Source organism: Manis javanica, chromosome 3 (genome assembly GCF_040802235.1).
Source record: "Manis javanica isolate MJ-LG chromosome 3, MJ_LKY, whole genome shotgun sequence".
Taxonomy (NCBI): domain Eukaryota; kingdom Metazoa; phylum Chordata; class Mammalia; order Pholidota; family Manidae; genus Manis; species Manis javanica.
This window is the reverse complement of record NC_133158.1, coordinates 55,411,257-55,437,193: the sequence shown is the minus strand read 5'-3', so window position 1 is coordinate 55,437,193 and position 25,937 is coordinate 55,411,257. Positions and strand designations below refer to the sequence as shown.

General features: G+C 54.5%; 1 protein-coding gene across 26 annotated transcripts in view; it reads right to left on the bottom strand.

Annotated features, from left to right (window-relative positions):
* Positions 1 to 4,117: 4,117 nt before the first annotated feature.
* Positions 4,118 to 25,937, bottom strand: part of TNK2 (tyrosine kinase non receptor 2) — a 39,741-nt gene continuing 17,921 nt past the window's right edge. For 4 of the 26 annotated variants that reach the window (XM_037013148.2, XM_037013143.2, XM_037013135.2 and 1 more), the window contains 15 exons: positions 22,867 to 23,047; positions 21,745 to 21,815; positions 19,669 to 19,887; positions 18,541 to 18,693; positions 17,716 to 17,993; positions 16,127 to 16,253; positions 15,605 to 15,751; positions 15,426 to 15,520; positions 10,405 to 10,599; positions 8,968 to 9,059; positions 8,293 to 8,406; positions 6,307 to 7,649; positions 6,126 to 6,221; positions 5,841 to 5,968; positions 4,118 to 4,912 (listed from right to left, as the gene is read on the bottom strand). In XM_037013148.2, the coding sequence (XP_036869043.1) occupies positions 4,906 to 4,912; positions 5,841 to 5,968; positions 6,126 to 6,221; positions 6,307 to 7,649; positions 8,293 to 8,406; positions 8,968 to 9,059; positions 10,405 to 10,599; positions 15,426 to 15,520; positions 15,605 to 15,751; positions 16,127 to 16,253; positions 17,716 to 17,993; positions 18,541 to 18,693; positions 19,669 to 19,887; positions 21,745 to 21,815; positions 22,867 to 23,029 (3,228 nt within the window). In that variant the 5' untranslated portion in view covers positions 23,030 to 23,047 and the 3' untranslated portion in view covers positions 4,118 to 4,905. Of the gene's footprint in view, positions 4,913 to 5,836; positions 6,094 to 6,125; positions 6,222 to 6,306; positions 7,650 to 8,292; positions 8,407 to 8,967; positions 9,060 to 10,404; positions 10,600 to 15,425; positions 15,521 to 15,604; positions 15,752 to 16,126; positions 16,254 to 17,715; positions 17,994 to 18,540; positions 18,694 to 19,664; positions 19,888 to 21,744; positions 21,816 to 22,457; positions 22,593 to 22,866; positions 23,048 to 25,937 lie in introns of those variants that run through there. The other 22 variants (XM_037013138.2, XM_073231469.1, XM_037013146.2 and 19 more) reach the window with 18 other exon arrangements.

The following is a 25,937-nucleotide window of genomic DNA, read 5'->3' as shown; positions in this document are numbered from 1 at the left end:
AAGAAAAACTCAGTTGTGTGGTTCTTATTCTTATCATCTCACTTTAGACCAGTAAAGACTCAACCCCAGACCAGCACTGGCCCTTGATCGGCCTTTGGGAGCCCCTGCTGTAGCCAAGGACACTGGGAGTTGGAGGTTACTCCGTTCTCCAAGTTCAAAGTTCTATAAAAATTAGTTTGTTTAGAATTAAGAACACCTTTGTGTTTCCAATGTGAAGTGAGACACCTCTGCGAAATCTTTCCTCCTCTTAAGGTTGTGACAGCAACTTTTCAGCCGAGCTGTGTTCCTTAAAAACACAGATCAGACCACTGCATTCCTTGCCTATTCCCTTCTGCTGTCTCCCTTTGTATACAAGGTCAAGAGAACTCCGGGTTTCACACCAGCAGCTTCATGATCCAGGCCTGCCTTGCTTGCCAGGATCACACAAAAGCCACCTCCAACCTTCCCCCTAAACAGAAGAGGCTCCAGCCTTACCACACCTCAGAGCTTAGGTGCCTCCATCTGCTGTGCTTGCACGCCCCCTCATTGCCCCCACACCTTCCTGACATACACCTATTCTTCCCACCAAGTCAGCACAACGTCACCTCCTCTGGGGAGCCACCACCTCTGCTCCCAAGGCACCTGGCGCATAATGATCTTGGAGCATCTGTCTTCTTGCTAAAATGGCACAGTCCTCTGGGGCACACACTGTTCAGCTTCTATCCCGCCTCCAGTACTTGACTCAGGGAGGGGACCCAATGAATCCTCAGTGATTGATTCTTCTTGTTGGCAAAAAACCCTGGCTCAGCTTTTCCAACATCCCTCCCTTAGATCTTTTCAATAAACTCAGGAGATGCTGACAGAAGCTGGCAGGCTGGTCAGAAGTGAGAAAAACAGCAGGAAACCCTAGGACATAGGGACCTGTGTGTCTGGCAAGAAAAGCACATTGGGTTTCCTGATTCCCTGAGGAGGCCCCGAATGCTTTGGTGTTTGGCCTTGAAAAAATCTTTCTGAAATGTACTAGCTCTGCCATCATTTACCAAAAAACATTTTAAAAAATGGAGTCAAAAGCATCCATAGGAATGACTTTGTAGGAAAAGAGCAAATTGTTTCCCCAAAAAAATAAAAATAAAATTAAGGGAAAATAAGACAATTGGACACACAAGGTTGTGGTGGGTATATATTGTTAAGCTATTGATCAGAAGACACAGGCCGGAACATGAAGAAATAATGATTACAGCTTATTGGATACTTACGGCCCATGTACTAAGCAAAATGTTTGACCTACGTGACCTCATTTAATCCTTACAACCTCACAATAATACAACAGGAATGACTCTCCCCCCAGCTTAGAGGCTCGGAAAGGTTAAGTAACTTTTCCCAAGATCATAGAGATGAAAATGGAATCCAGGTCTAACATTAAGACCCAAAGTTTACTTAATATTAACTTTTATTCTTTTATATTATATTTGACTAAATAGTTTTTTTCTATCTAGCATTAACTTTAGTTAGTTTAATTTCTATTGACATACAGCTGATATACAATATCATATTAGTTTCAGGGGTACAACATAGTAATTCACCAATTATACACATTATGAAAAGCTCACCAGATTTAGTTACATGTCTCCATACAACGTTATTACAATATTGACTATATTCCTTATGCTGTACTTTTCTTCCCTGGGATTTATTTTATGATTGAAAGTTTGTACGTTTTGATCCCTTTCACCAGTTTCACCCACTCACCCTGCCCCCTTCCCCTCTGGTAACCAACAGCTTGTTCTGTGTTTGTTTTGTTTGTTCATTTTTTAGATTCCACATGTAAGTGAAATCATATGGTATTTGTCTATCCATCTGGCTTATTTCACTTAGTATAATACCAAAAAAAAAAAAACTTTAGGTCCATCCATTGTCGCAAATGGCAGGATTTCATTCTTTTTTGTGTGAGAATAATATTCCATTTTGCATATGTACCACATTCTTTATCCACTCATCTGTCAGTGGACACTTAGGTTGCTTCCATACCTTGGCTACTACTGTAAAGAATGCTTCCATAAGCACAGGGCTGCATATATGTTTGAATTAGTGTTTTTGTTTTGAGTAAATACCCAAATGTGGAATTACTGGGTCATAAGATATTTCTAATTTTTTGAGGAACCTCCATACTGCTTTCCACAGTGGCTGCATCAATTGACATTTCCACTAATAGTGTAGGAGGTTTCCTTTTCTTCACATCCTCGCCAACACTTGCTTTATCTTGTCTTTTGGATAGTGGCCATTCTAGCTGGCGTGAGGTGTTATCTCATTGTGGTTTTGACTTGCATTTCCCTGATTAGTGATGTGGAGCATCTTTTCATGTGCCTGTTGGCCATCTGTATGTCTTCTTTGGAAAAATGTCTATTCAGGTCCTCTGCCCGTTTTTTAATTCGATTGTTTCTTTGATGTTGCGTCATATATGAGTTCTTTATATTTTGGCTGTTAGCCCCATATCAGATACATAATTAGCAAATACAAATCCAACTCAATAGGTTGCCTTTTGTTGATGGTGTCCTTCGCTGTACAGAAGCTTTTTAGTTTGATGTAGTCCTACTTTTTATTTTTGCTTTTGTTTTCCTGGCCTGGGGAGACATATTCAGAGAAAAATGCCTGATGTCCAAGAGATTATTGCCTATGTTTTCTTTTAGGAGTTGTATGGTTTCATATCTTACATTTACATCTTTAATCCATTTCATTTTTGTTTGGTGTGAGAAAGTGTTCTGGTTTCATCCTATTATATATAGCTGTCCTGTTTTCCCAATAGTTTGTTATTTGACTACATTTTTCAAATTGCAGTTAAATACAATTTCTGCCTTAGTACACAGGGTATGCAGAACATGGTTGGGTCTGAAGGTTCCAGACCTCCCAGGCCTCATGGCCCCAGTACACAGGCCAGCCTGGAGCCATACACTAAGGATACTGGACCAGGCCCATCCTGAATGGCTTTTGCTTTGTATTTAATAAACCCAAGCCATCAGCTTACTCTCTTTTATGATTTAGCTCTTTTCGTAAAGTCCAGTAAATGATACAACTCAAAGGGCTAATTTCTTGGATCCAGTCATTTCCTAAAAACCAGTAAGAAACAGATTAATAATCTAGTATTCTTAATGAGCCAAGGATATTCATAGGTAGCTCACAGAAAAGAAAATGTGAATGGTCCAACTTATTTTTTATGTTTATTCATTCATTAGAGAAATGCAAATTAAAACTATAAGGACACCATTTTCCACCTGTTAGAACAGAAAAAATCAGAAAGCTTCATAACACATGGAAAGTCCCTACACACTGGTGGCTGTGACAACTGAATAACCTCCTCACTGGAGAGCAACTCACCAAGGTCCATCATTTTTCACACACTCTTTCACTCAGGAGCCCCACTTTTGGGAACCTATCTTTAAGCTGACTTGCAAATGAAAAAACAACCCACATACACCATTTATTGCAGTAATGGTTGTAATTTGCAAAGGATTGGGAACAACCAAAATACCCCATCATCCAGAGGGATCTGGTTAAATAAGATCATGGCACATCCATATATCCATGAATAAGCCAACCTAAACAAGAACACAGAAGCTCTGCAGAATGGCTGGAACCCTTCAAAATACTGTTAAGTAAAAAAAATGAGAAAAACACACAAGAAACTGAAGATAAAGGCAGCCTCTGGGGAGGGGAGGCGGGCTGCTAGGATGGGAGACTTCACTGTACACCCTTTAGTACCTTTTGAATTTTGAACCTTGTGAAATGTTATTCAAAAAAACAAAACTAAAATACCTATACACTTTGAAGCCTTCCTTGTTACTAGCTCTGGCTTAGCTCCAGCTAAGTGAGTTACTGTACTCTCTCCTGCAGTATATCCTGCCTTCTGGACTCTAGAGCAAAACTACGGGGACTGCAGTAACTAGTCAGGTGGGGGCTCTGCCCTCTGCCAGCCCTGGACCCGGGAGGGAAATTCCTAAGGGTCACCCAGGCCTGCACTTTCTCACTCTGTCCACAGGTGGCGCTATGAGGCCTGCTGCCCTGCAGGTGGCAGTGGCTTGGGCAGCGGGGGGGCCTCAGGTTGCTGACCAAGAGGCAAAGAAATAGGCTGGCACAGATTAAGTAACATAAAATAGAAACTAACTTTATTTCTCTGGAAGCAGGTATCCATAGCTGGGGCAGCAACTTTGGTGACAAAGGCTGGTGGGAAAACACGGACAGCACAGGGGAGGAGCTAGGTCAGAGTGTCCCTCCCGGCCAGCTGCCCCCTTGGTCTCCTTCTAACCCAGGGGCTTTGGGCTCTGGTCCCTACCAGAAAACAATCTGGCACCCTTGCTCTGCTTACTGAGCACCTCAGGCTATTTCCAGACACAAGGTCCTACAACCAGCCAAGTCCCATAATATGTCCATGACGAGGTGACAAGTCACATTCTGTCTGAAACCCCGACTGCCCACCAGGGGCTCCCTGGAAAAGGGCTCAGCCCTGAGAAGGGCCCGCTGGGTGCTGGTACACCTTTCTGTGTGGCCAACACATCCTCCCTGCCCAGGTCAAGCCCACTTTTTCCCCACTGGCAGGGCCTGGGGACACACTCCAGACACAGGCCCAGCCAGGGACTAGGGCCAGAGGCAGGTCAGCTGCCAAGGCCACCCGCAGGCCTGCCTTCCTGGGGCTCCTTCCCCCACTTGGCTAGGGGCACCGAGGGCTGAACTGACATCGCAGGGACGGCACTGGGGGAGGGAGGGACAGGCAACGCAGGGCTCCAAGCCTCCTGCTGCCTTGGCTTCACTGTGCCACTAGAAGCAGCGGAGGAAGCAGGTCCTCCAGGCCTGAGCAGCGCATCTCCCACCCTTGTCAGATGGACAGGCTCAAAGTGATTCCTTCAGGGCAGACCCTCTGGCTCTCCAGACATCTCAGCGCCTAAAGGACGGGAAAAAAGCAGAAAGTCCTTCTATCAACAGGGGCCAGTGCAACAGAGTATGGGATGTCCAGTGTGAGTGGGCACGAGAGGTGCCAGGCAAATCAGCTGAAAACTGGTAGTTCAAGGCAATAATTTTGGAACTTATCATGGGATGGCTTTTTTTCTTTACGTGAATAAAAAAATAAGACAACAGCAGTATTGTGTATCAGAGTACTAGAGAGTGAGCAGTAGAGTAAAGCCTAAGTTTATCTGGATGCATACTGGTAAGAACAGCCACGAGGTCATAACTAACACGGAGCAATGGAGTCCCAGGTGCCAGACACTCAGTGTGGGCTGACAGATGCATCCCTCATTAATTCTTCTCCTCACTCCATGAAGTTGCACAATACTACACACATTTTACAGGAGGGACCCTGAGGGATCAGGAAACGTGCCTAAGCTGATGCTGTGCATGAACAGAGGCCAGGCTCTACTGTATTTACACCATACAGTACTGTATATTACTTACATACATATGTTTTGTTACATGAATTTTTTACAGGAAAATAATGGTATTTTCTGGTTAAATGTTCCCGTAAAAAAAAGCATTAAAACTTTGTTACTTTAACCTGAAATATGAAATGAAGAGGTGAAAAATACTCATTTTAACCACTGGCCCTAAACTGCTGCTCCCTGGAGCGGGCTCAGGGGCCCCTGCGAGGGCCTAGGGAAGCATGCCCCCTGCAGCCATGGAGGCGCCAATTCCCTTTCACTCAGTTCACTTGAACCAGGCGGCTGAAGAGTCTAAAAAGCACACTTAGGAAAAACGGTTTTCACTCAGAATTGTCTGTGTCCTGGGATCAGGGCTGCTGGGTTTTTCCCTAGAGTGGCGTGCTCTGGGACACCCCTCCGGGGACAGGAAGGTGGCAGGGTGTGGGCCTCACTCACTTGTGGTGGGTGGGGCCGCAGGAGCCCAGGAGGTGGCAGCCAGCTTGCTCCAGGTTCCAGTCAAACATCTCCAGCACTTTGTGGCACTCGCTTCGTGGCCGCAGACCCAACCCAAAGAGCTGCTCTACCTGAGGAGCAGAGGGTGGTATCATGGGACACACCGGGTCCGAGAGGCACCAACGGGGTGGGGACACAGGAGAGCCAGAGCCGGGGTGGGCTGGGGGGAGAGCAGCAGAACCAGTCTTCAGGGTCCCTGAAAACCAGAGCAGGCAGGAGGTGTGGTACCTTCAGATACTGGGCAGCCCTCTGCATGCTCCAGCTGTGGCTCTGCAGGGCCGCCTGGCACTCCTCTGTGGTCACCCCATGCACCATAGCCTGCAGCTGGGCAAACCCACCCACCCATCAGCACCACTTGGGCCCTTGGGCCTTTGCCCCTCCTTGCCCAGCAGCCAGGCCTGGGGCTCACCATCTGGATCTTGTCTGCTGGCCGCACAGCCTCTGGCCCGTCCCCAGGGCAGCCCCTCTGTGGCAGCCGAGCAGTGGCCCTCAGGGCTGGTGGCTGGGCCCCTGGGTTGCTGTTTGTGAAGTTGGCCTTGGGGTCAGGGGAAGCCTGGGGCATCGGCCGAACAGTGGCTGTAGGGGCAGCAGGGGCTGGGGTGCTGGGTGGGGGCAGCAGCAGGGGCCCGGGTGGGGGGGCAGGCTCCTCGGGGCTCTGGGTCTCACGCAGGAAGCGCTGGTAGCGCTCCAGGTAGGACGGGCGCTCAGGCAGCAGGTAGTAGTGGGTGCTGCTGACCTTCTTCCCATCACGGACAATGGGCAGGATACAGGGGCTGGGCCGGGGGCCAGGAGCCTGGATCACCTGGGGTGTGGCATACTTGGGGTCTGAGGCAAAGCTCTGGGTGGTGGGCATGGTCTTCCCAGGTGAGCTTGAGAGCCGGAGTGACAGTGGGGAGCTGCTCAGTGGCACCAAAGGGCTGGGGGTCCTCGAGCCTTGAGGGGACAGGGGTTCCCTGGGGGGCACCTGCGGAGGGGAGGCAGGTCCAGGCCATCGCCCCACCTCCTCCTCAGCTGAGGGGGCTGGAGACAGCTCTCCCCGAGGGCGTGTGGGCCTCGGGGGAATGGGTACCCGAGGGGGCACCTGGGGCTTGTCATCACCCAGCGGGCTGGGTGGGGGGCCCAGTGAGCCAGCTGGGGCATGCAGCTGCCGCATGCACTCCTGCTGCAGCGCCTGGAAGATCTCGGCAGTCTGGGCAGAAGTGGGCGTCTTGCTCGCACCCTGGGGCCGGAGGAACAAGTTGTCCTCTAGTGCAGGGAGAAGCTGTGCCTGCTCAGGCACAAAGGCGTAATTGGTCTCGCCCTGGCTGGGCCCAGCAGAGACTCCTGCACCCACCAGGGTGCTGTTGATGGAGCAGACCTCAAAGTCATCCTCATCCTGGGCCACATCATCGTAGGAGGGAGGTGGGGGCAGCGGGCGTGCATCCCAGTCCACCACAGGCGTGGGGTGGAGAGGCCGGGGCAGTGCCCGTGTGGGGCTCTGCGGCGGGGTCTTGTCCAGCAAGGAGCAGGCGTCCATGGCCAGCTGCGCCAGGGAGGGTGCACAGGGCCGTGGAGCCGGAACCACGAGCTCCTCACCGAAGTCGATGAGCGTGACCTCGCCCCCGCCCCCACGGCCTGCCTTGGTGCCTGGCACCCGAGCTGAGGGCTTCGCGAGCCACAGCCCGCGGGGCAGGCCTGGCTTCCGGAGGCCCAGCCTCTTGAAGTCACTGGACAGAGGGTCTTGGTCCTCACTCACAGGATCATAGGTTGGTTCTGCAGTGGAAGGGGAGACCCCACAAGGGAGACAGTGTCACATAGGGGATGGGCAGGTGGGGTGTGGGGAAGACAGCCAAGTATCCCTACCAACTCCCCACTCCCAATTCCCCCAGAGGTCAGCCCTCAGCTGCCAAAATACCCTATTCAAACAGGAAGGCAGAACCTGCTTGGGGGCTGTGAGCCTCTACATGGGCTGTGAGCCCCTGCTTCCATCTCAGCCGGAGCAAGCAGTACCCATACCCACCTGCCTGATGCCCCCTCCACCAACACAAAACCCCAAATACCCTTGCTCCTGGGCCCTGGTTCATAACCCCTAATCCCCACCCCATGACAGCATGCCATTAGTGCAGACACGGAGCTGCAGGCAATCCCTACAGCCCAAGGGAACAGGAGCTATCCTTGGAGAGGCCAGAGCTGCTGATCAACTGCCATGAAAGCCTAGCCACAGCCTCTGCAGGTCCCAAAGGGAGTGAGACTGGGCCAGGCAGTGGCGGAGAGGAGCAGAGGCGGCCACCAGGGCCACACACCTGACCCCGAAGCCCGGGCTGGGGGAAAGGCAGGCATGCTGGGCCAGGTTAGCAGCAAAAGCTCACAGCACACCCCCACTTTCCCCCCCATCCAGCCCACCAGGGCTCTGTACCTTCCAGGAGGAGAGGGATGCGAGGAGAGAGGGGGCAGGGGCCAAGGCATCCAGAGCAGCCCCACTTACTCTGAGCGAAGAAGGCAGGCTGAGGTGGGCGAGGTGGAGGCTCCCCTGCAGGAAAGGCCATGCGGAGAGGAGAGGGGGCAGAGCAGGAGAGACGGGGCAAAAGGCAGAGACAGAGCCGGACAGGAGCATGGAGAGAAAAAGAGAGAGAGAGAGAGAGAGAGCAGTGAATAGAAGCAAGTGAGCGCACGCACCCCGCAGCAAGAGGAAGCAATGGACGGCAGGATGGGGAAAACTGTGTTCCGGAACAACAGGCACGGGATCCAGGAGATGGATGAGGCTCCTGGCCAGGATGAAGCCCGTGGGGTGGTTTTGGCTCAGGAAAGGAGAGCGGGATCAGGGGAATGAGGAAGGCCAGGATCTGAGTTTGTGGGATGGAGGAGGGAGGGGGGAAGCTGAGGCGAGCAGGCCAACGCAGGGCCAACCGAGGACGCCCACCTCAGCGGATACAGCTGCCTCTTGTCTTCCACCCCACGCCCAGCCCAAGCCAGGGACACAGCTGTGTCCCTGCAGCCCTGACCCACCCATCCCACAGCCAGAAGGGCCGGCTCAGGGTGGCCTTCCTGGGCAGCTGATTCACTAGGGGGCGCTCCGAAGCTGGGCTCTTACTTTTTACCCTTCCCAGATGCTGGGCGGGTTGGGAGATGCTCAGTTCCACACTTATAAGGTCAGGAGGGTCCATTGGGTTTCCCAGATAGAGTCTGTTGGGAGAGAACCAGGTCAGAGGGGAGGTGGGAAAGGGTGTGGAGAGGTGGCAGTGAGAAAGCTGCTGGAGGAGCAGTTAGGCTTGCCACCTGGGGTCAGGCAGAAAACAGAGCTATGAATGTGTCCAGGGGACCATCTCGTCCAGGCCCCTTTGCACACGGGTTTGAAGCACTGGACTTCGGACTCCCAGAAGCTCCCTTCTGTAGATCTAAGCCATAGCCACGGGAGGGTAACATGGAGAGAGCACAGAGAATCAGCGCCTGATCACACGCTGGGAAGCAAAGGCTGCATGGGCTCCAAGAACACCTGCCAGGGCAGAGCTGGCCCCCTGTCATCCCCACGGCACCCAAGCCATGCCTGCCAGCCCCCTACTGGCACATTCTCTTCTCTCCTGCCAGGCCCAGAGACATCTGGGCCTCACATCCAGGTCAGGGCGGGCAGGAGCATCCTTCTGCCCCACTGCAAGGGTGAGGGGGGCAGGGACTGGGCCTGGCTCCAGGGACCTGGGACTAAATCACAGGGGCTGATTAAAACCAGGAGGAATGGGGCTGGGCAAAGGGTGCTGGGCCCCCCCAACTGAAAGCCACCCCAAACTCTCTGAGGGCCCCAGCTGGCTCTGGTGAAGCAAGAGGTATAAGGCAGTGGCCCCCCTGGAACTTAGTGTTCTTGGCGGGGCTGGGGAAGGGGGAGGGGAGGCCTGCTTCACCAATCACCTTAGGGTGTCAGGAGGTCCGAGGAGAAACGGCTGCTGAGAGTGGCCTGGCAGCCCTGGGGCCAGCAGAGGCACAGAGGCCTGGGCTGAGGAGTTGCCAGGTGACTCCCAGGGGCGGGGCACCCAGGAAGTGACTAATTCTCCTGTGTCCTCCCCAGATGCCCCCCAATGACCTCATGCTTCCCCTTAAAGGAGACAAAACTGCCCTCACAGGTACCCTGTGAGCTGCTGCACCGCCTCTCCCTACAGCCCCCCACCAGGCAGCTCCTACTGTACTCCCCTCTGGGAGCACCAGCTCACCCCACCCTGAGCCTGGGGGCCTGGTACTGCCAGCAGGGGACAAGGACACAAATGCGAGGCACACGAAAGGAGCCACCTGCTGATCTGCTTGCAAGGCTGTTCCCAAGTTCTTTTTCCAGAGGCCAGTGTGCCCAGGGGTCTTTCCACCAAACAGAGGTATGGGTCCATCCTCTGAAGCTCTTAACCCCAGTTTTGCCTACAGGGAAAAGCTGCTGGGTAATGAGAGGCCCACTGCTCCACAGCTAGGAGGTCCTTGGAAGCCAGCAGGGTCTGTGTGCCCAGGGAAGGACTGGAGGCCTGGCCACAGGTGGGCCCTGCCTGGTACTCACTCGTCAATCTTGTCGGGGAAGCCCCAGCAGTGGCGGGGGTCACTGTCGCCATGCCCTGTGTGGATGAAGCTATTCTGCAGAGGCTGGCTGATATCCTGGGCCGACAGGCCGGCCACGGAGGTCACCACGTTGCGAGGGAAAGGCCCCACACACAGCGTCCGTGTGTTCTGCCCACGCCACCAGTAATTCTCAGCTCTGCCAACAGAGATGACATGGTGAACACCAGGGTGTGGTGGACAGCCCCAGGGAGTGGGACCCTTTGATACCACGCTCTCTCCAGCCACATCTGACCACCTTGGCATGAGAGCTACAGCCCCAGGACTAGGGTGGTCTACCATCAGCCACCTCCTCCCAGCAGCACCCCTGACCTGCCACACCCCCAGTAAAGGGCCTGGTTATTTGCACACAGCCTTACACTAAGCTACCTAGGTGGGTCAGACAGCTTTTCCTATAGTTTACAAATAAGAAAACAGGTTCAAACAAGTGACATGACTTGCCTACAGTTACCAGAAAGATCACAGCAGACGCAGGATTCAAGTCTAGTTGTTAGTCTGCAAAGCCAGTACCTTCTCACAATGCCATACCACCTCCCTCCTACCCTGGCAAGGCCTGGGCCCCATCCACTACTGGCCACTGCTTTCACTCTTCAGCCTAGTTCCAGACATCCCGAGCTGCCAGGGCCCAAGGGAGCATGGGGCCTTAGCTCGGGGCCAAGCCCTGAAGCCACACGCCTCCTGCACGCAGCCCTTCACATGTCTCGGGGTGCCACACCTTCATGTCCCTCCCTCCAGGGCCTTCCGCCACCTCCAGGAGGGGCTGTAGGGTTCTTGCCCTCACCCCTATCTATCTCCTCAAGAGCTCTTCTCTTGTCTTAAACGGGTCCAGAAGGGAACCCAGCCTTCCAGCATGGCTGGACTGTGGAACCCCCAGCCCCTCACTCTGATCACAAATACAAAATCTCTGTTGACACAGCCATGCCCAGGCACAGCCTGGGGTGAGGTGGGGACAGGCAGGTGCCCTTCTGGACACTTGGAACACTGGAAAGCCTCAGCAGGCCACAAGCTCCTGCATCTGCCCCGGGATCATGCACACCCAACGATGTGGACAGAATCTGGGCAAAGGCAGAGGTGGTGACAGCCTCATGCTCTCTTAGTGGACACATGGGGCACCAGGCTGCATATGCCCTGTCAATCCCCGTCCGTATGTCACCTGTCCACAACCAAAAGCTTATAGAAAGGCGGTCTCCACACTGCAGTTGGGCCGGAGGTGGGGAGACTGGCGGTGGGAAGGTGGAGATGCCTGAGCACCTGGACCCCACTCCCTGAGATGATGCTGCCCACTGGGGCAGTATGACCCCCAAAAAGCCTGTTCCCAAGACCAAAAGTCCAGGCCCACAAGCACAGTTCTTGGGAAGCCAGGAGGTAAGACAGGGGAGGGGCAGGAGCCCAGTCTCCTGGCAAACAAGGCAGTGGCCAGCCTACCAGCAGACACAGCAAGCCTGTGATCGCCACCCTGCCCTCCCCATGGGAAGGGCAGGAAAGGAAGGAAGAAGGGAGGACAACACCCAGGAAAGGACAAGGCCCATCCCCAAAGAGCAAGGCCATTCCAAGGAGACAAACACGCCCCTGACCACTTCCTGCCCAGGGCTGTGAAGCAGGGTGGGGAGGAACACCTGGCGCCAGGGGACCACCCTGCTGCTGTCCCGCATGCTCCCTGGGCTCCGTGTGCCCCTCTACATCACTGTCTCAGACGTCAACCCCAGGGCTGGACACTGGACTCCACTCCCCACCGCCCTTCAGAGGTGCTCGTGAGCTTGCTGAAAAACACAGCTGCAGTGGAGATGTGGGTCAGAGTACAGCAGACTCTCGCTCAAGGCCAGGAGTTTCCTGGGACTGCGTACTCCCTATGCAGGCCCTGAGCAGGGCCAGGCTGGCAGGAGGTCACTCCCCCACCGCCCTCTTTTGCCAACACAGCCCAGCTCCTCACACAGAAGCCTCCTTTGGACCCACTTCCAACAGTGAAGGACAATGTCAAGCCCACCTCCATTTATTACAGGTATGGCGGAGCAGGAACCCCCTCAACTGCTGGGAGTCCTGACCCCACTTCTCAAAACCATCTTGCTAGTAGGGCAGGGAGAGTGGGGTGGGGAGTGTGTGCAAGGGAGGCACCCGAGGTGCCCTTGGGAACAGCATCCCGAGCGCCTGAGGGAGCAGAATCCCTCCCCAGGCCCATACGGGGTCCCGAGGCGGCCAGCACTGCGCGGTGCTGCTCCCCCTGCCCCCTGGGCCTTGCTGGGGCCAAGGTGCCAGCAGCCCAGAGTGGACTGAGGTGAGCCGTGCCCACCCAGCCCGTGCCGGCCACACCCTCATCCCCCTCCATGAACAGGCCAGAGTCTCCAAGTAAGGGGCCACCGGCAGTCACTGCAGCAAAGACAGGCAGACAGACAGACAGACAGGCAGTCCTTGGGAGTGAGAACAGGGCCCAGCACCTCTAGCACCGGCCTCCTGTTTCCTGCTGCCTGTCAGCGTCCTGGACAGCAGGATGTGAGGCAGCCCCCATAAACGCAGGCCTGGGCTGTGAGCTGCCTAAGGCTGCCCTCTCCCCACGGGACCAGACCCCAGAAGCCTCAGCCCCATTCTAGTCCTGGCCTAAGTCAGTCGAGAAATGGCTGACAAGTGTTGCTTAAACATTCAGCTCAAAACACCAACCCACCCACTTTTCTCAGGTTTCCCAGGCAGCCCCCGGCCTCAGGGGACAGCCCAGACCCTTGCTTCCCCCTCCCCAACCTACCACCGGAAGCAGAGGCTCCAGAGACCAGGCCAGGCCAGGCCAAGGATTCTCAGACAGGTTTCAAGACCTCTGTCCCCTCTTTCTAGTTCTGTAAGAACCTAACATGAAAGTGCTAACACACCAGCCATCTCAGCCTCCATCTAATGCCGGTTGCTCTTTGTCCCCCAGTCTAGACAGAGCTTCCCAAGCTCGGTGCACAGAGAGCTCAGGGGTCCTCCCTCCGCCCACTGCTAGGGCCCGAGAAGCACTGAGCCTGCAGAACCAGTCAGAGCTACGGGCAAGGGAACTCCTGAACAAACACTGGGGACAGCTTCAGGGGGCAGCAATCCAAGGCTGACAGAACGGGAGGTTCAGAGAGCTGAGAACTGGCCTACGAGGGGCGGGAGGAAGACAGAAGCCCACGGGGCAGAGAGCCCACCCCCCGGAGACATGGAGACAGAGTCGGCCAGACACACACCGGGACATCTGGGCACCCAGAAAACAAGGGGCAGAGTTACAGCCCTGGTACCACTGACACACAGGCCCCATACCGAAGCCTCACCGGCTGTCGTGCCTCCTGTCCCTCACCTCCCACCTCCTGGGCAGCTCCAGGGACCAGGGGCTGGCACTGCGGTCCAAGCCGGGCCTGTGGCCCCGGAGGAGGAGCTCGGCGAGCCCACACTGGCAGGCAGCAGTGGAGCCAGCAGCTGGGCCCAACTGGAGACTGGGACACAGGGGCAGGCAGGGCATGCCCACGGCGGCCTCCCAAAAGGAGTGGCTCCCCTGGCCCCGCCTGCCGCCTGCCTGGCTCTGGGGTGAGCAGGGTGTCAGCTCCAGAGACTTACACCCCAGAGACACATGAAGCAACCGAGTCGCCCCTGGGAATATGGAGCCCGCCCTGAGAGCAAGGGACGAGGAAGGTAGAGCCCCAGGGGTCACAGGGCACTGGAGGGGTCAGATTAAAGGAATTCTGGCTCCTGATGGTGGGAATGGCTGCAGGTCCGGAATTCTGACTTGAGTCCCTTCCATGGACCTCAGAGGGGCCCTCATCTAATCTTCCTATTCCCAGAAGGCTCCCCAGAGAGCCATGCCTACATCCCTTCCCTGGCCCCTCAGCTCCAAATCCCCAGACTCTTCCTTCCTGTCCCCCAGGACGGTCCCCTTCTAGAAGCTTCCTGCTTGTATCCACCACTGATTCCCCAACCCCCAACTCGGAAAGCTTGCTGGTATGTCGTTCTTATTCCCAGATACTGGGTTTCCAGGCTCCAGGGGCCCTGGCCTGGGGAAGTGGTGCCAGGCCACATCAGAGCAGGCATGTCCCCCACAGCGAGCCTGGGCTCCCGGGCTCGCCCCAGCACTCAGCCTCAGCCCACAGGCCCTCCCCTCTCACCACTCTCCACAAGGCACGGCTCTTAAGCTAAGGCCCAGGCCTCCAAACCTGAAGTACAGGTAGGAAGGGCTCAGAGGCGCGCAGCCCCACATTCATCCCTGCCTGGTTCAGCATCAGAGCTGGGAATGCAGGGAGTTTCCTCTGCCCAGCTACTCTTCCCTCCCTCCCTACCTCAAGCCTGCTGCCCCAACCAGTTCCTCAGCCACCCCAGGGATCAGATAACAGAGGGCGGGGGCTGCAGGTGGGAGCAGCGAGCTGACAGGAGATGCTGCCCTAGGCTGAGGCATGAGTTGCCAGGCATGAGGGGGAGAGGAAGGGACCGAGAATGGAGGGCCCTGAGAGGGGAGACTAGGGATAAAGGGGCCAGGTGGGAGGCGAGGCATGATGGAGGGGGGCCCAGGAGGGCGCAGTGGGCCCAGAGGGAGGCAGAGGCTGCTGGGAAGGGGGTGGGTCTGCTCTGGAGTACTGGGCGGCACCGGTGGGTAGCCCTCCTGGGCGGGGGTGGGAAGGGAAGACTGGAGGAGAGATGTTCAGAAGTCCCCACCTGTGGCCCTGAGGCTGGGCTGACCCACCTCCTATGCCTGGCCAGAATGGCATTTTGGCTCTGATCCACACAGCCAGGGCAGGAGCTGACTGGGAAAGGGTGACCTGGCAGCGGAGGCAAGGAAATCTGCGCAGCAGCATCCAGCACTGACCCCACGCACTCAGGAGCGGACCCAGGCCTGACCTCCCTTCTCGCTGCGGGGTTCAGGCCTCCGCCTTCCACAGCTGGTGCACCCCCAGGAGACCCTGGAGCTCTCTGCAGGAGGCCCCTCACCCTGGGCCCTTCGAGGCAGTGCAGGTGCAGCCCTGGGCTCCCTACCTCCCCTCGATGACAGTGATGACATCATTCATCTGGATGTGCAGCTTGTCTGGTTCCTCAAAGTCCTGAAGGGCGCGCATGTCAGTGGGCTGGGCCTGGGGACAGAGACAGGTCACTGCCTACCCGGGGAATGAATCCTGCTTGCGTACGCAGGCTCCCATGGATGGACCTGCCCTCACCTCCAGCAGGAAATCCCTCAGGGCCACAAAGGTGGGTCTGTCTTCTGGCTTATGAGCCCAGCACTGAACCATGACATTGTAGATGTCCTGAGGGCAGTCTTCTGGCCGCGGGAGACGTTCCCCCTCTTTGTCAATCTTATGCAGGATCTAGCAGTGGAGAGGTATAGTTTGAAGACAAGGAGAGCGCCCAGTTGCCCCCTTCCCACCTTCCCTCCAGACCATGGAACAACTGGACATGCAGGCTGCCATGCTAGCACCCCAAAGAAGAGATCTGCCTCTGGGGACCTCTGGTCATGTGGCCATGGCAAAGAGCAAGAATATGAATAAGACCCAGCCTGTCCCTTTCCTGACCACTGGGGCCCCTCTCAGGGCTCAGCCATCTGAGAGGTCATGCAGATGTGGAGTGCAAGGCAAAGGGATTCCAGCAGGTGCGTGCCAGTTCTGGTGCCAGGGACCAGGCTGGGCACCAGGGATCCAATTGACACCACCCACCATTTGGGAAGCACACGCCCAGCCCCTCACCTGGCTGCCATTGAGGCCAATCCAGGGCTCCTGACCATACGTGAACATCTCCCACAGCGTCACCCCAAACATCCAGGTGTCGCTAGCATGGGAGAAGGTGCGCGTCTTCAGGCTCTCAGGGGCACACCTGGCAGAGACAGGAGTAAGCAGAAGGCCTCTCAGTGCCCGCGTTCACATCAGCCCAGTGGACATAAAGAACTCATTCAACAAGCGAGCTGTTGCCCTGTGTGCCAGGCTCGATGTAGGTGCTGGGATCATGGTACAAAGTGGAACAGGGGCACGGCTTCTGGACTACGGTACCCAACTTGGAGGAAATCATCTGTGCTCAGGTCTTCTGTTCACACGCAGCCTGAGGCAAAAAAGGATGAAGCTCGCAGGTCAGGGAAGCAAGGAGGGAAGGAAGGTCAGAGGCTCCAGGAAGGGACTGGGGAGTAGAGCTCAGACTGTTCTCTAACTGTGGTGGGAGGCTGACAATTTCCAGATTTCAGGCAGCATCCTGGGACTTGGGCTATTTCAGCAGGAAGGTGTGGGTGGGAAATCTGGATAGGGCCTGGGGAAGAACCAAAACGGTGGAAACAGTCACAGTGGCTCCACCCAAATATCCCCACACTCCCTCTAGGACTCTGTCTTGGGTGAGGAAGAGAAATGCCACTGCCATTGCTAGCAGAAGCTAGCGGGGGTATTCCAGGACCGAAGTGCAGCAAGGACTGCAACCTGGATGGAGAATCAGAGGCTCGCTCTCTCTGGAGAGCTGTCCCTGCCCCCGAAAAGGGTGGGACCCAGGGAAAGTCATTCAAGATCTCTAAGTTTCATGTCTCTCATGCACAAAACAGGAGGAACAGTAACTGCTCACCTCACGGTGCTGTTTTAAGGTGTCTACATAAAAGGTGACCTTATAATTTACCATCCAAACAGGATGCTTGAGTATAAAAGGGGAGGTACTATTAATTACTCCAGGACAACAGACATAACCCAGCATGTATGGTCACTCTAGGTATAAAATCAGTGATTAATTAGGGGGACTCTACATCCTAGACTAGAAGGGTTTCTGGCAAGCAGAACGGGACCGACTCCTTCCACCCAAAAGCAAGACAACCACCTGCTTTGGGTGCCTCCAGCACCAGAGGACCACGATTGTCTCAGCAAAGGATAAGCTCAGAGAGGCTGGAACAGGGCCAGACCCACTCAGGGTGCAGGTGAACATCCCTGGCCACAGTCTACAAGGTGCAACATCGTCTGGCCCTGCCTGCTGCTGGCTCTACCTGGAACATGCTTACCAACCACTCTGCCTGGCTAAGTTCTGATATTTCAGGAGCTTGATACTGAGTCCCCCCAGGAAGCCTTTATGAGTCCCCACAGGGGTTATGTACTTATCCCTATACCTTCCAGTACCTGACACATGGGTCCTGGAGAATTCCTGGATGGATGAGTGAAACGATGGGCACATAACAAGGGCACCCCAGGACGGGAAGAGATGAGGGCTACTGTAGATACAGAAGGCCTGGAAGCTCTGGGGCCCAGGTGTGCAGGGACAAGGGTGGGGCAGGGTGGGGTCCAGGCCCTATGAGCCAAAAGCAGCTGCCCCTCACCAGGCAAAGGGCACCTTGCGATGCTCCTGCATGACATAGTGATCATCATTCTGGGGCAGTGCCCGCATCAGCCCGAAGTCCCCAATCTTCACCAGGTCGCGGGTGGCCAATAGCAGATTTCGGGCAGCCAGGTCACGGTGAATAAAGCGCTTGGACTCCAGGTAGCCCATCCCCTCAGCTACCTGCACGGCATAGCGGCTCAGAGTGCCCAGGAGGAAGTGGCCCTGATGCTTGCGCAGCCGGTCCAACAGCGATCCCAGAAGCGCCAGCTCTGTCACCTGGGGCCGCAGAGGAGGCGGGAGGAACAAGCCTCGCTGAGCTCTGCCCCTCGCTCAGCACCCATGCTGGGCTCTCAGCACCTCTTCAAAGGCCTCCCCCAGCCATGCTCGCTGCTCCTTCCTGGCCTGTCCTCCGGGAACCTCCAGGAGTCCTACAGCTCCCAAGCTCCTCCCTCCAGGCAATGTGGGAAACTGAGGGCCAGAGAGAAGCAACCTTAAGAGGCTCGGGTTAGAAATTCTAACAACTAAACTTTAGAGCTGCCCCTTCTGTGGATACAACTCTAGAGCTGCCCCTTCTGTGGATACAACTCTCTACAAATGAGCACAAGCAAAATCCAGAGATGGACACAGGATCCTTGGACGGAGAACCAGACTAGGCCCCTTTGCCATGTCAGCAGCGGGGCGAATCCAAAGCAGACTCTGGGAGACTTATGACCTCTGTCAGGATGGAGGGAGTAACCACACCAGTGGCAGGAAGAGGGGCAGACCTGGGGGCCCAGAGACCACAGGCTTCCCTAACCCGCCCCTCCTCCTGCCAGCGGCTCACCATCTTCATGGGCGGCGTGAGCACCACACCGTACAGGCGAATGAGGTTTCGGTGGTCAAGCGAATGCATGGCATTGACCTCCCGAATGAAGTCATCCATGGCCTCTGGCTGGCTTAGCACATCGGGCTTCAGGCACTTCACAGCCACATTCACCTGCCCAGAGAGGGAACTAGAAAGGTCAGGGCAGGCTCCCCAGCCCCCCAACACTCTGCACCCACCTGCTCCCTCCATCTCCCCTCAAACATTCCTACCTCAGCTCTGCTCATCTGCATGGTGAACACACAGGTGCCTGTGGCCTCGCTGGGGGAGGGCAGCTGGCTGACCCCCAGGGGCCATCAGGTGGGCCTCCCCTTCCTGGGAACAATGCCCAGGTTAAATAGCAACCATTAGGTAAGAGATGACCAGTATGATAATAGGATATTAAAATGTTAAACTGAAATACAATATTAAAATAGTTTTGGTATAGAAAGCCATTAAATAAAATGTTAAAGAAAAGGAACGTCATTAAGTAAAATGTTAAAAAACTAATCCATGATGACCAAAGACGGCATAGTGGCTTCCCTTGGAAGAAAAGGGTGTCCAGCGGAAAAGGCCTGGCGAGCCTTCTGTAGGGCTAGGAAGGCTCTCACTGTCATGGGAGCTCTATTACATGGTCCCACGTATATGCGAAATTCACTGACTGTACATTCAAGAACTACATGCTTTATTGTATATGTACTATCTATCCCCATGGGGTAAAAAATTTTAAATACAATACTAATACTGAAAGGGCAAGATTTAAACAGTTGTATCCAAAAGTTTACGTTAACTAAATTCAACAAAATACCTGAGCTGGAAGAAAGGCAGAAATGCTAACTCTGCTCCTCTGAGTAGACAGATTGCAAGCAATCATTTTTCTTATTTTTTAAACAGTTTCCAAACTTATATAGTAAATAAATGATTTATATAACTGGAAAAAGAAACCAGTGTGTCTAAACTTGAACATGAACTCCCAGGCAAGCCTCTTTGCAATGTCTCCAGCCCCATTCACATCCCAGCAAAGGGTACAAATCCACCTCAGAGGGTCTCTGCCAGAATCTCTTAGGGGCTTATCCCTCTGCCATGCCCCACAGGACCCAGAAAACTCACTGTCTTCCCCGAGGGGGCATCCCACTCGCCCCTGCGCACCACACCAAAGGAGCCATCTCCCAGCTTCTCGAAGAGATGCAGGTCCTTCTCCCCAATGAGGCAGGTGAGGCTCTGCAGAGGCCCCTCCCCTGGGCCCCCCGGCGTGGGCGAGGTCTTCCGGAAGGTGCTCTGAGAGTGATGAGGGGGAAACTCAGCCTCCAGTCGCTTTCCACTGAACACCTGTTTGAAGGCAGCCAAGGGCCAGATGGAACCCTGAGGCCCTGGGCCACTCACTCAGTTCTGCCCCCAGGGGTCCGGGCTAGGCTTCCAGAGAGGGCATACCTTTGCTGAACTGTCAGGGGGAAGCCTGGCTGGAGGCCCATGTCCCCTCCAGACCACACCCCAAAATGGAACCCACAGCATCACTGTGGCCTCAGGGTGTGCACCAGGAACATAGTGACAGGCATGTAGCCTGTGGCTGCTGTGGCTCCACACCCCAGCTGTGGGGTCAGGGACAGCCCACAGCCACTCCAGACCCACTCCGGCCCCACCCATCTCTCCCTGTACTCCCTACTCAGCAGAGACCCCAGCTCCTAACCCGAGCAGATGGGCAGGAGCCTGGAAGGCCCCCCACAAGCACCTAAGCACCTCCCTATCCATTTTTAGCCCTGGACCCTTCTCTGGCTGCCCATTTGGTGCTGTCTGTCTCCACCCTCCCAGAGTCGGCTGCCCTTCATCCTGCCAGCAGAGGATAATTTGAGCCTGAGGTCGGGCTGTGAGTGTGGGGGGTGCAGATGAAGCGCGGCCTTGCTGGGGAAGGGCCTGGGTAGACAGCTGGGCTTCTGGAGGGACGCCGAGAGCTGAGGGCTGAGAAAGAAGGAAGACTAAAGGGTACTTTGCAGTCTGGGCTGGGGAGGGAGGGACCAAAGGTCAGGGGACAGGAGGAAGGAGGCCCCACCACTCTGACGAGAACACCCCCACTGGGGCATCCAAAACCTTGACTTCAGGCTGCAGGCTCTGCCCAGTTGGGCCCCTGCACCCACAGGCTGGCGAAGCCTTATTTGTATGGGGTAGGGGGCATCTGCAATCTGAGGGCCTATTCTGCCTACTGCTTCCTTTCTCCCAGGAACCGGAGTCCCTTATGATTGCAAGCAGGGTTCAGCTGACAAGACCCTTCACAGCCTTTATCTCAAGGGACCCTCTCCACAGCCCTGAGGTGAACTGGCAAGGTGTGGCCAGTGCTATTTAACTGAAGACACACCTGAAGTCTGGAGAGGTTCACAGACTGGCCCCAAACTCCTGGTGTGGTAGATCCAAGACCCCTGAGTTCTGGCGTACCACACAGCTCTTCCCTGTCTTCATCTGCCCCAGTACACTCATCCTGCCCCAAAACCTGGGCAGGGGCCAGGACAGTGTCCCCAGAAAAGGCCAGAGGATCCCAAGAGACAGCCCCTTTGCCAGACTGCAGCCAGCAAATCTCTGCTGCCCAATCCCAGTCCAGCTGTTCGGTCCACCCCCTCTCCCACCCCAGCCCTGAGGCCAGAAGTGGGGAGGGAAGGCCCTGGCTGGTTCACTTCCTCTCCCATTGTCTTCCAGACAATGGGCAAAGTTCCACTGAGTCAGACCAGGGACTCACCACTCCAAAGACCCAAATTAGGGCAAAGGGGAGAGGGGCAGACTGTGTGGAAGGAAGCTGTCAGCAAGGCAAGATAACCAGAGATACCTCAGCAGACTGGGGGGTGGGGGAGGAAGGCAAAGACATCCAGGGTCCAGCAGCCCCTCCCCGCAAACCCCCACCCCGGGGAACTGGCCCTGGTACTCAGACAGAGCAAGAGCTCGAGTTACAGTGCACTCGTCCGTGCCCAGCACCACAGCACAGCCATGGCTGCACACGGGCCACTCACGTGCTGTCTCTCACAGACATAGACACTTAGCCAGGCAGTCCCCCAAGTGCCCTGCCCGATAAGACACTGGAGGAAGGAGGTCTGTACAAAGTGTGAGATTGCACCTGCCTGGGAATGGGGGAGTCTCCTAGGACTGACACCACAGCGAGACCCCTGCAAGGCTGCCCACCCAGCTAATTCCTTGTCCACCCACCTTGCTCATCCAGGACTTGCGTTTGCACATGGCCTTCCTCCTCTTCACAGCCTCCCACAGTCGCCGCTGGCCTGTGGGGAAGGAAGGGGAACCTCATGCCGCTAAGGCAGCCCACAGGCCCAGGGAGGCTGCTGCCCACCTGCAGGCTTCCTTAGTCCCCCTGGGGTGGGGCGACCACCAGATACTGCCCAATACAATGACACCAGGAAAGAAGCCATCCTGACCAAGCAGGGGCTGCCATTAACCAGATGGTCACTGCATGCCACTTCTGAGCAGTGCTTTTCAAACTGGATGGAGGTGTTTAACCACCAAAATTGAACAGTAGAGCTCTTCCTCAACTTTTAAGAAAAAAAAAAAATCAAAGTAATGAATAGAATTTTCCCAATTTGAGTTTTTCCCCCATAAAATTTTATTATGTCACTGGCATCAGATTCCAACTATCCAGGCCAAATATGTCAAAGTCTACTGAGCACATTATACTTATTTAGCTATTTTCAGCTGAATGCACTAATAAGTTTCTAATATTCTACAAGGAACACCATGACTTCTAGATGCTACCACCATGGCTTTTAGGATAAATACATAGAAATGAGTCCAATTTATAGAGCAGATCTTTGTACATGGGAAAAAGAAAAAATGAGTTAAGCTTAGAGCAGATCTTTGTAAGACAGACAAAGAAAAAGAAAAAGAAAAATTAAGGGAAATTAGCACACCATCTGAGGTCTTTCTCTTCCGTTCTCCAAACAGAGCTCTGGACATCGACCCCTCTGGTATTCAGAACGGTGAACTGAACAGACTCCGTTCCACATTTACAGAAGAGGAGATAGAGAAATACACCCTGCAAATGTCTGAACAAAAAGGGGTGTGTTTTTAATCCTGAGTAGCCAGAGCTTTAAGTAAGACTTTATTCTCCTCAAAATCCAATTCACCTTTACGACCGCAAACCGTTCTCATGCCCTCACTGTGCGCCAGTGTGATGCCCTTCACCCTGCCTTGGGGACTCTTGGACAGGTGGCGGTAACTCCCAGCTATGCCCCAGCAGAGGGCTCTGCCATGTGGTTGGCAGTCCTGAGGATAGAGGTAAGCAGGGAAAATGAGGAGCAAGACAATGTTCCCACCTACCAGGCCGGCCCATGCCAATCTTCTCCAGGTCCTCATTCTTGACATACTCAAAGTGGGACAGGCGGGTGACGTTGAGATCATCGCGAAGCCTCAGGAAATACTGTTGCAGCTGCACCTCAGACAGCAGCTCCAGCAGCCAACCTGTGCCCTCCTCTGGCTGCATGCCGCTGCTCCCTAGCCTCTGTGGGGAGGGAACAAGGCTCAGGGACCCAGGAGATGGGGCGGCCACAGGGAACCCTGCCACAAGTGCCCTGGCTCACCCACACCCTACTGTGCTTCATGAGGAAGGACTCCACCACCTTCCTGTTCCCCGAACAGCTGTACAGAATAGCCTGCACCCACCTGCCCACTTCCTACAGCAACGGGTAGAATTAGGGCAGATGGGATACAGCCCAGGTCATGGAGTCAGGGTCTTAACCCCCCAAATCTGTGATCCGCAGCTGAGAAGCCTGAGATCAACCTCTCTGTCTGCAGGTTCACCATTCGCTCTTAAACTCCCGGAGTCACAAGCCCTTTGAGAATCTAATGAAAATTGTCAATTGTATCTCCAAAGAAATACAGTCTCACTCATATTTTAACCCAAAATTTTTGGGGGTGCAGACCTGATAGGCTGGCACAGAAAGAGCTCGGAACTAAATGAGCTCTTGCTAAATTTCTCCCAAAACCCGGTATGGTCAGAGTCTCTCCCCCGATCCGAGCTCCATTCCACGGGCCACCCTGAAGTGCCTCCCAGACCACAGCAACTGGAAGACATGGGCCAGAAGGGAGGCTGGGGCGGGCTTTCTGATACTGGCTCAAGGAGGCAGCACCGCTCAGCTCTTTTATCAACTGTTGTCACTACAGACTGGCCCAGCATTGACAAAACTTTCCATTTTTTTAAAGAAATACCAAAAATCTGAATTTCTATGTGAAATCTTGTCATTAAACATTTTTTTTAAAAGGTAATATGTGCACATGTAAAATATTCAAAAAGCACATGGGAGCCATAAAGCCTCATCCCTCCCCTACTGCACAGTCACCCAGCTCCCTGTGGCCGAAGCCCCCATGCCCAAAGCCCCATGCTTGAAGCCAGCTCCCCATGCCCCAAGCCAACTCCCCATGCCTGAAGTCAGCTGCCGTTACTGACTTAGGGATCCTTCCAGACTTTTTTTCCCCCTTGTTTCCACTGAACATTGTATCCTTCTTTTGACTTTCTAACTGTGCCAACCAATTCAAGTTTGAAATAAACTGGGCCCTGTGCACACATGCGCGTGCACTGTGCTGGCCAAACAAAACACATGTGCAGACCTCCATTAACTAAGGGGCCGCCCATATGTAACCTGTGATCTACATTGTCAGGGGCCCAGATGAAGAGACCAGTGGACCCCCAAAGCTAAGCACCCAACTCAACGGACAAGCCATCCTCGTCCCAGTAAAATGCCTCAGAGCCTAGGGAGTGGGCAGGCCAGGCCCTGACCCATGTTTAATCCCCGCCGAGAAAGACACAAAGGAGGAAAAAGGCCAGCTGCCCCATGACCCCCACCTCAAAGGCCCCCAGCCCAGCTCTCCTCACAGGTCACACTAAGAAGAGAAGCAGGCACTTGCAGCCCGGGCCCAGCGTGAGCCTCCTGCCCCCACAGTTCCCAGCGGCACTGCCAGCCCAGTGCCAGGATTCAGACTTTCCCAAGCAGCTCAGGGAAGTACAAAGGGTGCCACGAATAGGAATGAGAAGCCTCAGTTCTAGCCCTGGCTCTTCCCCAAGGCGGCTGGGCCGGAGGGAGGTTTCTGAACTGTTTCTAAACCCAGATGGTTCTCCCAAGGGATGTACAGTCTCCTAGGGAACATTTTTGGTTGTCACAATGTTGGGGGGCCACTAAGTGGCATTTAGTGTGTCACTGGGGAACAAGAACACAAGCTATCCTGTAATGCACAGAACAGTCTTCCACACTGTCCCAAATGCCACACAACTTAATTCATGTGGGTAAAGCATGTTTATAACCATTTGAACCTAGAATCGAATTTCATTTTACATATGAACAAGTCTTTTTGTAATTTTAATACTACTGAATTTTCCTGGATGGAAGTACTGTGTAACCTGAGGGAAAACTGGCCTTTACTTTGTTCAAAACTTAGCAAAAGTTGTTCACTATTAAGAAAACTGTCACTCAAGGCAACCCACCCTTATTCTCCCCAAATTCCCCTCAGTCAGCACTTGTAGATGCTGCTCTTGCAGGGCTTCCGCCTGATGTCTTAGCACCTGAGTGTACTGACATATCAGAATTCATGAAATGTTTCCTTTTATTTCTCCTTTACATTACAGGTGGCATTCTGTTGACTGACTATATATACGCACAGTAAACAGGTTATATTTCTATTAATTTTATTTAAGAAGAATAATGATAAAAAGGACTCACACTTCAACACTTACTATATGTTGGGCACAGTTCTAAGATTTTAGCTGTATTAATTCAACTTATCTTCAGCAAAACCATCTATTACACAAAGAATAAGGGGCTGTGGGCTTAAGAAGATAGAGCACCACTGCTTTCCAGGAGAAAGCCCCAAAGGTGCACCATGAAAATCGCTGACCTGGGCCTGGCCTCCCCCATCAGTACCCTATCCCTGGGCAAGGTGATCCCACCAACCACATGGATGGCTCAGCCCCAGGATGAGAAGACCTCCTCCTCTTCTTCTCCAGTCCCCAGGTCCCAGGGCTCCAGATGCCCCATTCCACCCCTGGAGACAGCTGCTCCTGAGAACAGCTCAAAGCCATGCCCTGGTGGTCAGGGCAGGGGAGACCCAGAGGCCCCTCCCCAAAGGCTGCCTAGAAAGCAGTCACCCTGTTCCTTTTCCCTGAAACACCAGCTAACAAATCTCCCTGCTCAGCGGGACACTCCCCTCCCTGCTCCCTCACCCAGGAACAGGGCTGCCCTGCGTGGGGGCTGTTGGAAGACTGGGCACTGGGACCCCAGTTAGAAGAAAGCAGCCAGGGTTCTAGTCCTATCTCTACCCCTCGGCCCAGGGTGACACTGGACAAGCCACCTTCTCTCGCCAGCTCCCACCCCCCAGCCCTCGCTTCTTTGTTTGTGAAG